Source organism: Montipora foliosa, chromosome 6, assembly GCF_036669935.1.
Source record: "Montipora foliosa isolate CH-2021 chromosome 6, ASM3666993v2, whole genome shotgun sequence".
In the NCBI taxonomy this organism is placed as follows: domain Eukaryota; kingdom Metazoa; phylum Cnidaria; class Anthozoa; order Scleractinia; family Acroporidae; genus Montipora; species Montipora foliosa.
The window spans coordinates 66,599,754-66,615,757 of record NC_090874.1 but is presented as its reverse complement, the minus strand read 5'-3'; the positions used below and the strand labels follow the sequence as shown (position 1 = coordinate 66,615,757).

Genomic DNA, 16,004 nt, shown 5'->3' with positions numbered 1-16,004 from the left:
ATCACTTCCATCTTTCGTCTGTAACCAGCAGTTCAAATATACAATTCTTTCGTGTATTGAAATTTGTCGAGAAATTGCGTCTTTTCTTTGATAATTGACTGAGTGGTATGTACTGGGGTGTGAGATGATGGAGCTTCAACCCTGGTCCGAATTCTCTCAATAGAAGGCTTCAATACTATCTGGGGTATACGAAAAAACTGAATGTTCAAACTGAAAATATACCTCAGAGTAGAGGAGCAGCACAACTAAATGACCTGTCCACCGAGGTCTTCTTGGCTCATACTTCTGGTGATGTTAATAAAACTCAGTCCAGAGTCATGGTTGCGCCGCAAGTCATACTTAGACGGAGGAAAAACATTTCTCAAATGGCGCAAATAATCAGGAGCCGTACCGTACAACCCTTTAAGAAGCAAGAAGTCATATTTTACATTTGATACGGTAACAAACAGAAAGCCGGTGTAGGCCGGTGGCAGGCCTTTAGGGTACAATAAACCAATTAAGCAAGCGCTAGCGTTTATAACACGCTGAAACGTAGCCGGAATAGCTGATATTTCGCCAACCTATAATGTATGAGTAAGCTATCACAGTAGTTGAGTCTACTAGTGTTAAACACGTGAATTAGTAACTCATCGCTGCTTCTTGACATGTATTTTCTTATACGTCTCATGTTATAAAGATAATCAGAAGCAAATGACCTTGAAACGTGCAACTTGCAACTCTTTCGAGTCCTTAGAACAAAGCTTCGGATTTTAGGACACCAATGTCATGCCCAAATATGGACAAAAATAGGATTGAAGCTGCAAGCGCGGGAAAATGCAGGAGCTACGTTACATCCAAATAAAGAAATTAATAAACTAAAATAACCCCAGCTCTAAACCAGAGTTATACGCTTCAAGGTCATGAGCTTGTGAGATAATAAAATAAACTATTGCATAACTTTCAATTGGTAATATTTACATCCATAATGAGGGTCAAGCCATGTGCATAAATTACGGACTGATGGGGGAAGGACTAACATTATGGTCGCCACCTCTGACATCCTCCATGGACTCTTTTGCTAGCTGCTTCCGTAATCCGACAAGCAAGAGCAGTACCGCAAATACCTACAATGTCTTTTCCGAAGCGTTTGGCCCCTACTGAAAAGATACATCCGCAAACGTGACATATTTACTAATCGTGCAAGTAAAAAAGATGAAAGAAAAATTATCAATCACTCACGAAATAATTATATATTTAAAAAATGTCCATAAAACGCTTGGTACGAACATCACAGAAATATAATTTTCTTTTATATGAATGACCTCTATTCCTTTAAAATCTCGACTTGTAGGGTGGTAGCATCTCTGATATAAAGAAAGATGATTAAGGGTAATCCAGTCCTAAAGATTCATGTCTCTCCTACACAATATGTCCCTAACGCTGAACTACCTGACAAAAAACTAACGTTTTATGAACTAGCAAACTGCTTATCAATTCTACTGAGATAACTTTGTAATGGAATGCACATGGCGTTTGTAAAAATCGAGACAATGAAGCAAATCAAACTGGCCGCGTGAATATTTACAGTTCTGAGTCTACGTACGAAAAGTTTGCTACTTGCTTTTTGTAGTGAGTATCCCGATTAGCCGGACGATTCACAAAGGTGACCTCAAATTGTTCTTGCGTTCGATGAGCTAGAGAGGTGCAAGAGGTGTTTTCAGTGTTTTTCTTTCTAAAACCATTTCCAAAATTTTCCTGGGCGCAGCAGGACTACATATAGGGAAGCTAGGGTGACGTGATATGCAAGATTTAACAAACAAGAGGGAAGGATGCTCATTAATCATGTTCCCTGCTATCGTCATTCCTTCGCACGCTGGTCTTTGAAGGGAGATTGGTGCAGATCAAACCAAATGACGAGACTTGAACAGTCAGAACACTCCCTCACAGACGGAAAAAGATATTTGCAGTATTTCATATTTTCCCCCAAATTACGGAAACTGTTTTTCAAGTTAAATCCTGTCACGTCTCTTGAACATCACAGCCAGGGTGGCTCTTACCAAGATGCCTTTCAATTCGATTTCTGGAAACGAAATGGAAATATAAGCTTTGACATACTAGACAACGAAGACATCAATCGACATATAAAAAAAAGAAGGGCAGAGAAGAGGTAATGATAACTTAAGTTGGTTAAAAAAACCAAAACGAGCAAGTCTGATACAACGGTGAAGGAACATAAAATTTAAAGCCAATATTTCAAAAGTTACTGCCTTTCCTCGTCAGCTAGGGTTTTCAGTTACAGGTAATGACTACTTTTTAAAAAGACGTTATATAAATATTGCCTGGCGTAAAATATCATAGAATAAGTATCATATATAAAATAAATACCACATATTGTGTCATATTATACGCCATATCACCATTCACATTGTAACGCGGTGCATGGTGGTTATGCCCTTCGAATATTGCCTTTATGGAAATCCGAATATACTCCTTCACCGTTATCACAGCCTTGCTCTTTTTGGTTTTTAATAATATTTAGGATTGCTGATAAGATCCTTCACCAGGATCCGCTGCTTCCAATTTATTAACCTGCAGTCCTTGCTTACAAAGCCATAAAATGCGCTACCTTGAATCATGTCACCAACGGTTAGGGAGGTGTTCTTCATCCGGAGTTGGCAAGGTCTCAAAGGGAGGCTTGAGTACCAGCTGCATTTTCTAGCTCTGAATGTTTCATTGGTACTGGAAAACAGGTATTTATATGTACTACTTAATGTTTACTTCTCATTGAGCTCTAAATTTCTTTTATAACTTCTTCAATGCCTGCAGTTCTTCTATCCTGCACAAGCTGCAAAAAGTGAAGTTCAAACTGGATTTAGCAGATCGAGACCGACGCAATCGATCCAACTGTTTGACGAGTTTTTTATCGTGGTATTTTTTTTTATAACCCTTCTGGGTAGCCGATTTTTTTATCCATTACTTTGATGCAGTATTCTGGAGTTATTTCAGTAAATGAACTTGATATATATTAACCAAGTAAGATAAAAATATCTTGTTTCACTGGTGAGATCACGGGAAAACACAGTACACAAATCTTTCGGCCTGTTAACCTCAAGGACTCGGCAACTTGTCAACGCAGCTGGCCGGAGAAATCTTGTGATGAAAACACTTTATTTGATCCCTTGCTGGCATCATGTCGATACTTGGCGTTAATCCTTTGCGCGAAATTGCTGATCTTAAGCGCGCCTGATACCTAAAAAAAACATTCTTCCAGCATATCTTACCAAGCATTCTCTCACTCTATATTTGTGGGACTTCCCTAAGAGCAAAAGGCTAAAAATAGAAACAAAAAAAACAAAAAACAAAAAACGAAAGACGATCTAGAAAAGAAAGGAAAAGAAAAGAAACGTTAGTTGAAGTCAAGGACAGAAACAACGAGGAGAACATAGAATCAGTGATTAATACTCCGAGATTTTAAGAAAGGCCATTGAGACTTTCAGTAAAGATATTTATTAAAAATCGATTCTTAGGTTCTCAATTAAAAGACAACACAACTGAAATAACATGCTCATACTGAATTTCTTCCCGCCTCTTTACTTACAATTGTCTACGCGTATATAGAACTAAGAAAAACTTATCCACAACGAAAAGAAAGGACCATCGTCTATTTTCAAATATGAACATCGATCTGATTTTATGGCAATCGTGAAATTCCCAATGATAACTAATTAGGGTGCTCTCATCAAATTATGTATCTACTTTAGAGAAAAAAATGAGTTGCTGCAAAGCATTCTTCAGTCGGCAAACTCCCTGTAAATAAGAAAAAAACAAATGAGGACTTAAACATGTAAAAGCCAAAGGAAGGGATGTCAACTGCGAACGTTTATGAACGAGCGTTGCGGTGGAACTGAGGGCGTGGCTCTCGAACAAACGTGAAAGTCTAGACTAGTAAGAGGAGAACGCAAAACGGACGAGGCGAGTATCGCGAGGAGGTGCGAGATCAATTACTGCCGTTCCGATGACTAAATCGCTGGCTTACAAAACGACTGTTCCACTTTTTTACAAAGAAGTAAGATAGAAGATGACACTGAATAGGAAAGACACGAAGAGGATCAAACTGCTACACAAAAATAGAAAAATAGAAAGTAATTAATGGAAACAAATCTCAATTAATTCTTGTAAATAACTCATCAAGCTGAACAACAATTAACTCAGCACACTGGAATTTTACAGATTGTCGCCATTTAAACTTTTGGCGAGTTGAATTCAACATTTCATCAAGCTTAAATTCAACCGGCATTTGAAAATTAACAAGAGCTATCGTGGTAATAGAGACTCAATCACCTAATGCATTTTGTAGTTCTTTGTGAACATCACATGCATGCATCCAGTAACTAGTTCTCATCAGTAGGGCAGTCTTGGTTCTTGAACTTTTATGCTGTTTAAAAGTCCTTTCGTGTTGAAAATGACTCTTTTGTGCCACAAAAAGTCGAATTCAACACGCTTGTAAAAGGTGGCAGCTCGTAAAAGTTTGATTTCCAACTTTTACATGCCTAATAAGACTTGAATTCAAAGGATTGGAACTTTCAAGTCAAGCCTTGGAGGTGACAAAATGAGTCTGAGATTTCGTCGGATTTTCGACAGAAATCTCAACTTTACTGATTTTATTTGAGTACGGTTAGATTTTGCTCAAAGATACTGCAAGTGTCTTCATCGTGCGAGTCGTTTGTGTAAGTTCTGTCCGATAAATACGACATGCTCTGTGACTCCGAAGGACCTTCCTCCGGAAGCTATGCCACTGTACGTCCGACTCAAATCGTTCGGTCGTCGGGCTCTACAGAAAAAAAACGAGAAACGAAAAAAATCATTAAGTATAACGGAGTGAGTGTCCTTACTTGTTGGGGGCTCTGTTGTTGTCTGTGCAGTAGATGATGTTGAAAGCTCTGCAACAAAAATTCAAACAAAATAAATTTGAAATTAAATTTGAGTGGGAATAAATAGAGGATAGCGACCTCGCACCGGAAGTTATGCCACAATTATTGGCTCCCACATTTGTTAAGGTGGGTGTTGGCTATAAAGACAAAAGAAGAAACATAAAACATTATCAAACACAGATTCAGCGTACTATACTTACTAGGTGGGGTCCTCGTTGCTGTCTGCGCTGTAGATGACGTTGTTATCTCTGCTAAAATAGCTTCAAAATTCAAACAAATTTGAAGTTAAATTGCTGTCGGTTCATCTGTCACGAACGGAGTAAAGAATATCAGCTCGCTCCGGAAGCTACAACATTATCCCAAACAAGCCGATTATTGTTTCCCACATTTCAACCGATAGGTCATGGATTCGAATCTCGTTGAAGGCGCCTGAACTTGCTCGGTGTCTAGAGGAGACAATTTCTTAAGTTGTCCAGGTAACTCGGACGATCACTCCTATTTTTCGTCTAAAAGACACGCTTCAAATATACTTTCTTTTCATATACATTTCTTTCAAAGGAAAAAGTAGAAACAACAAACATCATCAACAGTACTGAACCGACTGAGAGTACTTACTTGTTGGGGACCCTGTTGTGTGCGCAGTAGATGACGTTGAAAGCTCTGTTACAAAATTTCAAACAAAATAAATTTCAAATTAAATTGTGGTCGGTTGACCTATTTACGAATGGAATTTAGTGATAACGGTTACCCGAATGAAAGGAAGAAATTAATAGTAGGTCATAATATAATCAATATGGAGTCCTTTTTGTGAATTGTCTTGGAAAAGTGCGCCTTGCTCTATGACTCAAAGCAACCCTCGAGAGAGCTTCAATTATCGGTCGTCCAACACAGGTTATTCGACTCATAGTTCCTTCCGTCTTTACACCAACCAAATGTAAACTGATTGGCGCATAATGTGTCTCCAGTATAAAAAGGGTCAGTAAAGATAACCATGTTTCATTTTCTATTTAACAAATCGAAAGTGGTTCAGCGTTGTCTGTACTGTTATGGACAACGATATTCGTCATCACAGTGGTTTCGCCTCGTGAGTCCACAACAAATTTTGACCACTGTAATGACGAATATCATTGTCCATAACAGTACAGACAACGCTGAACCACTTTCAATTTGTTTTTTACCACAATATTGAACTGCAAAGAAAGTGTTTATTTCTGAGCGTGACCAAAATCATGACACAGAAAGAGCAAGCATTGTCTGTAACTTTCTCGTAATATGATTGGTTTATTTCCTAAAATGAGCGTTTCTGATTGGCTATTATATTGCGTGGCAAATTGACGCGAGCTTGACGCGAGCAGCGTTGTGAACGCTCTTATCGACAACGGCAAATTAGCCAATCAGATTGCGAAATTACAAGCGATTGTGGTAAAAATTCACCTTTAACCCGTTCGTGCCCAATCTAGTTAGTGTTCCCGTATTGCATGCACAACGTGAACGAAATGGAGTAATCGCCATATAGTTGCGATAGCCCAAAGTTATATTGTAAAGCGTACTTTTTATTGCCGTAGCCTTTTTCGTCGCTTTAGCTCCCTGCTTAAAGAGGAGAGCAAACAAAAGCAAACGGCAAAGTGTAGGCTGAAATTTAGTCTGTCAACCAGAAATTAATTAACGATTATTCCATGAGCGTTCGTTGGATATGAGATGATAAATAAGTGCGTAGTGTCCAGTCAGCTATATCCAGTCTCACATCCAATTCCATATTGATGAAATGTCGAGACTAAAACAATCTTTTTTTTTTAATTTTCGAAATGGTGAAAAAGATACAAAAAACAAATCGTGTTAATGTCAAATTGTGCGATAAAAATGTTAATGTCGTAGAGAAGAATTATATTACAGCACAAAAGTATCTTACAATGAAGGGCAAGCTCGCGTTTTCTTGGCTAATCGTGTTAGTTACTATGATGGCACCTATATCCTCAATTGTGCAAGATAAAAATGGTATGTTCACCGCGAGCGGTGAAGACATGATTTTTCCTAAGAAGGAAAATCCTGGTATTTCATCACTATCTATCTATATAATATACATTTGACATGACCTATTTCAGTGCATGTTGGCCACAGCAATGGAGATCTCGGTAATAGCTGATTTTCGTTCAAAGGATCTCTCAACTTTTCCTTGAGAGTTTTGCGTTTGGGAAAAATTCAAAACACTTACCTTGATATTTTCAAAATTGAACATACCATACCGATAACTTTCAAATATTTCAGTGATTGTGTGCCAGAAACTAATTAATATTTACCTGTTGTCAATGTTGTTGGCAGTACTAGTGCAGTTCCGTTGCTAGCACAGTAACGATAGTAGCAATAGCTAGACGTAGGCAAAGGAGTCAGCTTATAAACGTAAAATCCACCGCAGTTGCGAACACTGATGTAAACGAAGTATTCACAGCATCCGTAGTATCTATTAAAACACACCCTACGCACGACAGCGCCATCCTTCACAGACGGGTGTCCTCCACTAAGCCAGCCTGGATAAACAGCACCACAGTGATACATCTCAACACAAGTATCAGCCATCTGATTTCCAGCCTCTCTGTCAAACCGGTACCAGCCAGACAGGGTGCCTTCGTTGATGCAACGAAAAAGTTGAAAATGGTTGTGTGGATACGTTGTTGCTCGGTTGCCTTCCGTGAGGGATTTGTAGTTTGAACATTCTAAAAAGATTTCATTCGATATAATAATTTCATTGATAGAAAAAGGCATCACTTCCAGGCTCCGAGTAACAACACTCGCAAAAATTAGAGGAAATGAATGATGTGCAAAAGGAGATGAATGAGACAAAAGAATCCAAGACGTGACTGAGCGAGAGTTGTAATGATATGTCGGCAAAAGAGCGATGTTCTAAACAAAATGGGTTCCATTTTAAAGTGCAATTTAACGTGGGCGTTTTTCCCGGTCTTCTTTTCTCATGAAATGCACAGCTAACGCATAAGGATATAGAATCCTGGTGCTTTTTAGTAATCCAGTTTCAATTACCCATCCCCCTTCAGTTCCCCCACTCATTAATTAAAACACTGCCCCGTTCAAATCTTGTCATTCTAATTAATTTCTTACCTAGTCACCACAGTTGCTCTGCCAAACTACTAGTCAGTACATTAACAGTAGTGATAAGTTAGGTTAGGTTAGGTAGGCGGCGGGACGACGGAGCCGAAGGTTTTATCAGATGTGTATCATTTAAGTAATAGAAAACTTTCCGTGTTTGCATAGCCTGATCTAAACACCAGGGGCCCGGTTGTTCAAAAGCCGATTAACGCTAATTTCAGATTAAAATTTAACCAAGGAGCTTATTTCTCTAATTCAAAAAATTTGTTCAGCGCTGAAATTCGGCAAAATTATACATTAAAAGAAGTCAATCTTGAAAAACAAAAATAGGAAAAGAAATTTTCACTCAAAAGTTGAAAAATGAAACCACAGTATACGTTAATCCTGGGTTAAGTTAATCGGCTTTCGAACAACTGGGCCCAGTGGGTTAGGAGAATTCGAGACAGTTATGCAAACCCAACACGAAGTCGATGCATAACTTTCGAGAATTCTACCAACCGCCCGAGTGTTAAGTTAAAATCAGGCAATGCAAAAAGGTAAAAAAAAAGGTCTTTCTATTGCTTTCATAGAATAACTTCTTTTTCAAACAATATTTTTAGTATTGAGTGAGTTTATCTCCTGTTCAAAATAAATATTTTCAAAACATTATATTGACAATAGGATTTTCCACTAGCCAATGAAATTTCGCGTTACCAAAGTAAAAATTCAACTTTGGACAAGCTCCAGAGTGAGCGTCGTGGCATGCGAGGGATTCAGCTTTGAATCTCAAATCTCCATCTCCAAGGAAAAACACCAAAACTCCGGTGAAAATTGTAAGAACTGCTTTCGAAATTTGTGATTTTACGATGAAAGAACTTGGGGGGTTATTTAACTTGAAAGTTGCGTATTTTGCTGACTTAGCTTTTGAGATCCCTCGACGAGTTCTCCCAGCTCGAGATCATCAACAGTTGCAAATCGCTGTTTTTCCTCTGTTTTGTTTTTTTTTTTTTTTATTTCTGCTTCTTCTCCTGGGCTCTGGAGGAAAAAGATATCCTACCCAACCTTGAAGGGAACCGTCACTCTTACTGCAGAATACGTTTTAACTGAAGGAAATTATGTTTACAAACAAATTTCTTCCAAATTTGCTTTTAAAAAAGTGTTTATATCAAGAAAAGTAAATTTTAAAATCGCTTATTTTCACTTTCAAATTTCGTGGGCGCCGTCATCTTGAATAATTGTGACGCGTTACGGTTGCTCTTTTGCTCTGACACAAAGAGCTTTTGTCTAATAACAATAGGGCAACCTTAAGACGTCACAATTATTCAAGTTGGCGGCGCCCGCGAAATTTGAAAACAAAAATAGGCGATTCTAAAACTTATTTGTTTCGGAGACAAACACATTCATTGAAAATACGTTAACGTTAGACTGACGTGACTGGACGGTTATTTTGTGTGATTTAATGTTATTTTTTTGTTGGAGTGAAGTATTAGCTTATTAATTTAAGATCAGTTTACGGAAGCTTGAAATGTTTTATGATTGTGCCGGGAAAAGCAGATAACGAGACGTGACAATCATCTTAACGTACTCTCATGCAAACGCACCTGTTGACCAGCGAGAGCATGCGTTCTGTCTGAGTTATATTACAAAATGTTACAGTTATAGATCTGTGCAGTCAAAGAAGTATCTAGTATAACCCAAGGTTAATAACAGGCCAATAGCCCTTTTCACGGTTAGTTTTTCTCATTTGCATTACGATGTAATCTAACGTGGATGCGAGGCAATTTCGGGTTAAAACTACAAAATACCCCGAAATTGCCTCACATACATGCTATATTATATTGTAATGTAAATGAGAAAAACTAAGCGTGAAAAGGGCTATTTCGATTTAAATGAATTTGAACTAGACTGGGGAGCCTGGGGAAAGCGAAGGATTAAAACATCAATTGATTTCTTATTAATGTATGATTATTGCTGTATCAAAAATCTTAAACTTTTAACCGAGACCCGCATTTCAAAGGATGGACATAACTGTTTTTTGGCAAAAAGTATTTGAATCTTGTCAAGCAAAAGAAGAGGCTCTGGCACCAAAGGTAGCAAAGGAAAAGTCGGAACTTTAAAAAACTTAAAATGCGTTCTGACCTGGTGCTTGTGGAAGTCCGTTGCCGCAGTAACGTGAGTTACACCTGGGTGGATCAAGGCGGTAAACATAAAACGCTCCACAGTTGCGGACACTGATGTCCTTTGAAAAGTAGCAGCAGTCAGTCCCATTCAAGTGCTGCGAAAAACATACTTTGCGCTGCACAATCCCCTCAGCCACTGTAGGATGCGTGCCATTGAGCCAGCCTGGTGAGTCTGTACTGCAGTGATGTATCTTTGGACAAGAATCTGCCATTTGAGTCCCAGCCTCTCCGCTGAATCGATACCAACCAGACAACGTTGAATCGCAGAGGTTACCAATGCTGCTGTTAACATAGGTCATTGCTCGGTTGGACTCGTTCAGAAATTTGTAGTTGGAACATTCTAAAACAAGTATTAAAACAGATAGCATTTTGAGGATTATTGTCCTGAATGGGACAGGGAAAGGGAACTTGTTATCAAGTTAAACAAAAGCTTTTATGAAGTCGCCAAACGCATTTCGCCGAGCAAAGGTTATCCCAGTTATCAATAATGAATGCAACCCCAACCCTTAACGATAGCTAACCATATTTCGAACAAAATACCAGTTGATACTTAGACAGTTAATAACAGACTTCGTTGGTTGAAATTTACACGCTCTGTTCTCCACAGGAAGTAAAACCTTTCTCATTGAGCAAGAAAACGGGTTACAAGGACAACGAAAGAAATGTTAACAGTTTTTCATGGTTCTTATGTCGCATCGCAGTGAAGTTTCTCAAAACTGGAAGATCGGATATTCAATGGGCTATGAATTTAACAGCGCTCCCGATCCTCCAGTTTCTTCATGGTAGATGCTAATTACTAAGTGACCTATATTTTCAAATTATGCGCGCAAGACTAATTTAACGGATGTGTTCATTTTCTAAAGAGCACTTAAGTTTGTATTGTTATTGTAATTGAGGTCGTCTTATGCAAGTTCTATTTTCAACTCTAAGGAAAGCCATTCATAAATCCAAGCGGTGGAAATCTTCTAGGACACTTGAAGATGTCGATGATGATGTAGTACCAGAGGAGCTCTGGCGGTTCAGCATGTGTCTCATCCAAGGTCCCAAAACTGAGAGGTTGCGTAATGAGAAGACAGAAGACGTGAAGAAGCGTGCTGTGAGTTTGTGCCAAACAGCAATATCGTTGTGTCTTACAGAGAGGCAGATTACTAAAAAAAAAGTCTGAAACGCTACGCCTGTCGAGGGAGATACCGCAACAGTTAGCTGTTGGACTGGCTGTTCATCAGCTTACCCACAAAGCAAAGAGCTAGTTAACATGCTTCACGGATTTGGCATGTCAGTCGAATACAATAGAGTGTTGAGAGTGGAAGCTCAGATAGAGGCTACAATTCTTGAACGAATGGAAGAAAATGGAGGTGTGTACCTTGCACCTGACATTGTCAAGGGACGACACGTATTTTTGCGATTACTTATGTTGATTTTGCAGAGGACACATATGATGGGCAGCGTACTCTCCATGGGGCTGCTATGGCAATTTACCAGGGAAAGGACCCACAAGATGATAAGCAGAAATTGAGGTAAGTAATCATGACGTTTCTTCAGCCACAGTTGTCTTGACGTCAATGTGAAGCATGCAATACGCGGTTAGAGGCAAATTATCAACTGTAAAGCTACAATAGCATGTAAAATACAAGACTGCTACTACAACTATTACACTTGTAGTTGATATTGCGCCCGTCTGAATAGGATAATTGTTAATTTTGCTTATTTAAAGGATTGTTAACACCAAAGATCAGAGTCGTTCCGTAAAGGACGTTCCAGAAACAATCACAACCCTATTGCAATGCCCCAGTCCATGCCCAAATCCTTCAAGTCAAATATTCGGACTGTTCAATGCCAATGAGCTTCCGATTACTGTCAGTTTACGAGACTTCTCATGGCTCTTGGCTCGTAATTTTGCCCGTCAGAGAGAACTTAGCGATGAAGTATCAGCAGAAGAGAGTCAAGAGAGAAATGAACTTTTTTAAGCAAAAACGCTAGAGTGTTGTTAAAGAATGGGAATTCCCGTGTGGTCAGCATACAACTCTTTCATTAGCAACCCCATGGGAGTGACGAAAGTCGCACCGCCACTGTTAGCTGCGCCAGTTCATGAATGGCCGACCCTACTGACAATCTTAATGCAAGCGCAAAATATTACAGCTAGCGTTGTTGGGCCAGGTAGAAAACCGGTCAGCTCTTTAGATATGGGCTTGCATTAGCCAGCGAAAAAGCTTCAGATGGCAACAAGAGAAAATGAGGGGACAGAGAAGGAGGCTCCCGGTCCAGCCCTTGGGATATGTCAAGTCCACGAAAGTTATTTTTAGACGAGCGGAAGTCTTCCGAGACGTCCGCATGCAGGCTAACCTCGGTCCGATGTTTGAAAGAAAATATATATTCATCAGCCTTCCACGTGCGCCATCATTTCCTCTTTTCACTAAGAACCTGAGAGCGAGGCAAGGCCTCCATGCGGACGTCTCAGAAGACAGACTTCCGCTAGAACAAAGACTTCCGCTCGTCTAAAAATAAGTTTCGTGGACATAACATATCCCGGCCAACGCCTTGAGCCTCCCTCTCTGTCCCCTCATTTTCTCTTGGTTCAAGCGATTCCAGAGTGAAAACAGAGAATGAAAGATTCCCTGTTGCATGCTTACGTTGTCGTAAAAACCTCAAATTTGATGATTTCACGTCGTCGTTATGCAGAGGACCGCAAAAATACTGGCTAAAATCCGTGCTGCACGTGCAGCACGATTATTTATGCCCTTTTAACCAATGATATTACTGTTTTGTGGCGTTGTCGTAGTCGTAGCCGTCGTCGTTTCTTAAACTCCGTATTGTGGCAAACCCTGACATACCATCTCCTGAAAACTATGGTTGGGAGAAACGACAGCAGATGGCTACCAGTGATGACACCTAGTTAAATGTATCTGCACGAAACAATGTGCAAGCAACCGATGCCAGTGCCGCAAAAATGAGCTGCCATGCACAGACCTCTGTTCTTGTTCTGATGAAGAGGATGAGCCCTGCCAGAATATTTTCAGTGAAATGATAGATGATGATGAGAGCAATGAGTAATAACTAGAGATGAGATTTAGAAATAATGGCCGGATAGACCTTGAAATTATGCCCATTTATGTTTGTATTCGAAACATTCTTTCTGAAGTAAGTAAACACGATGCTGAAACATCTTAACTTCGTTTTCATGCTAAATGGATGACGTAATGAATTATCAATCTAAACTACTTTTTCACCTACAAGGTTACAACCATTTATATATGTCCAATATAGCCGTAATTTACTTGAAGCAAATCTTACTAGCCTCGTTTCCATGCTGGGTCAATCACGTGACTTTCATTATTGAATATCAGTAAATTACTGTCCTCAGGCCAGTGCAGTAAGTATATCTGAGGATTACACCAAGATTCCGCCAAATGAATTGATCCTAATTTCAAGCATTGTTTATCAGCTTCGATTTCACGTTGGATCGATCATGTGATCCTCGTTGATAGTTAAAACTAATCGGCAGGCTTCAAAAATGTTTACTTGGTAATTCTGGTGAGTTTGGTTTCAGAGAAATCGACCGGTCGGCGAATATTTTATGAATTTTTTTCAATGGGATGTCAAAAGGCCAAGTTGATGTTATGCATAATCGGGCAAGTTCGGGCGATCAAGTTGCGCGTGTGACCGTTATAAATATTTTTTCACAAATTGTTCCCGAATCGTCAAGTATCACCACAGAAGACAAGAACATCATTCTAAAAGCTTATTCTACGCAAAAAGTAGGTTCTGGAGGTAATTTTGAGAGTGGAAATCAAGTTAACGGCAGACGGTAAATACAAACTCACGAGGCAATGGTATATTTAATTAAGTAAACACAACAGAAAGACGCTAACCTCATTTTGACACGAAAATGCTTTACTATTGCCATAAAAACTATCCAGTTAAGCTCGCACATTACACAACATGATGAATTCATAAAAGCTACCTTTTCCAGCGAAATAATTTTTGAAACAAACAACATATTTGCTATTAGAGGCAAAAACCCCTTCCTATTTCATTACGTGCGTGAAGACAAGAAACTCGATCGTGTCAAATTACCATACGCAATTGCAACAAGATAAATTTCAGGATCAAACCCTTTCCATGAAGAACCTTTTCCTTGAATAATTAAGCAAAAAATAGACGGCAAGCTTTCTTTCAAATAATTCTTGGTTGTCACATTTCCAATTATTTCTTTTACCTGAAGACTGTGCAGAGTTGAGTACAAAGAATGCAAATAACCAGACATCAGAGATCACAAATCCACTTACTGTGTTCGATTCCTTCTCTGTTTTTGTTGAGCTTATAAGTTACCAGAGAATTTTCCAATTGGTTTCAGTGTTCTACATAACAGCCCATTTGGTAAAATATTAGAAATACAGCTTAATTTGATTTCGGCTCGACGGGCGATAGTTGTTGTCGAAGTCCATTACTCGTCGCTTTTAAGAGTCTAGATATTTCTTTTTCATCGCCTGTCTTGTTTATCCATTTGACGTTCCATTCTTGAGCTCCATAAGGGTATATTTTTTTTAAAAGATGCACTAAAACGCCATGCGCGTTACAATGACTTTCGACGCCATTGCAGTTTAATTAAATGTTCTCCTGGGTGCACCAGAGAAATATACGCATTACCCCAGTCCCCGAAAACCTAACAAAATACGCAAAGAAGACTCTATGCACAAAGACACCACTTAGCAGGGGAGTGACAGGCAAAACTTTTACCGACACAGAAAAAAAAAAAGGAAAAAAAAAAGAAAAACACCAGAGAAATATTACCCACTTTCCGACTGGGAATTAAGTCATTAAGCCGCCACCGAGCTTTTCAGAATGATTACAGATGCAAAACATGAGCCATAATTTGCTATTGTTTTGTGCACGAAGATGGCCGTCTTATCACGTGATTGGAAACCAATATTTAACTACATTGGTAGCTCAGTTTTTTTTTTATTAGCTTGATAATGAAGACATGGAGTCTTCGAAACGTCGCAAAAGTTTTTTATCGCTGATTATTATTCTTAAATGTTTTACTTAACCTTATGTCATTGGAAATTCTAATACTATCCTCGATTTTTGCACGACCCGCACAAAAACCTACAATAAAGTACTTTCAACTGCTAATCACTATTGACTATGCAGCTTCCCTTAAGTGTGCTTACCATTGGACACAGTGTCATTGTAACTAATAACTGTGTAAGTAGCTGTGAAGGACACCCAGCTCCAATAAGAGTTCATGATTGCAAGCACCACTTCTAGGCTCTGACCTTCGTGCGAGTAAAATGTTACAATGCCAGATAAGAGATTACCACACATTCTTGAACTCGGTTTACCATCTGCATAGGTCCCATTTTGAATTTCCAAGTAACCAAGAGTGCATGGCCCGTTCCACCATGAAATATACATGGATTGAATCACTAACTTGACTTTTTCTCCTTTCTTCGCTTCGATCTGCCAGCTGTAATGTGGATACATGCATGAATAGTAATAGTAATATGAGGAAACTGAGATGATTCCATCCGTTCCATTCAAAAGACGTTGCTTCGAAAACCCTAAAAAAAAAACAAAGTAAATAAATTATTACCTCTTAACAAAAGAAATAATCTCCGATGCATGAAACAAGTAACTTAAAACAAGGAGCCTGAATAGATGACCTTCGCACTTGGCAACATAAATAGCTGGTGTCGGTCAAATCCGGTCTCAGGTTGAACCCGTTTTTGTGGGTAGTAGCCAAAACTAGGGGCCGGGGCCGGGGTCGGGGTCGGGATCGGGGTGCCATTTCTTTTTCCATGTTTCGTTTGTTTCAATTTTTGTCCTTATTCTCCTT

At 39.1% G+C, this 16,004-nt stretch overlaps 1 protein-coding gene across 2 annotated transcripts; it reads right to left on the bottom strand.

Annotated features, from left to right (window-relative positions):
• Positions 1 to 417: 417 nt before the first annotated feature.
• Positions 418 to 15,725, bottom strand: LOC138008206 (uncharacterized). Of its 2 annotated transcripts, XM_068855459.1 has the most exons (9): positions 15,340 to 15,725; positions 10,128 to 10,508; positions 7,208 to 7,621; positions 5,526 to 5,570; positions 5,111 to 5,170; positions 4,872 to 4,919; positions 3,261 to 3,786; positions 2,606 to 2,718; positions 420 to 2,059 (listed from the first exon to the last, which is right to left on the bottom strand). In XM_068855459.1, exons 1-7 carry the CDS (start codon positions 15,650 to 15,652, stop codon positions 3,737 to 3,739), a joined length of 1,311 nt encoding a protein of 436 aa, XP_068711560.1. In that variant the 5' UTR covers positions 15,653 to 15,725; the 3' UTR covers positions 420 to 2,059; positions 2,606 to 2,718; positions 3,261 to 3,736. The 2 variants fall into 2 exon arrangements, with proteins under 2 accessions (XP_068711559.1, XP_068711560.1); XM_068855458.1 differs by having other exon boundaries at positions 418 to 2,059; positions 3,261 to 4,919.
• Positions 15,726 to 16,004: the final 279 nt, after the last annotated feature.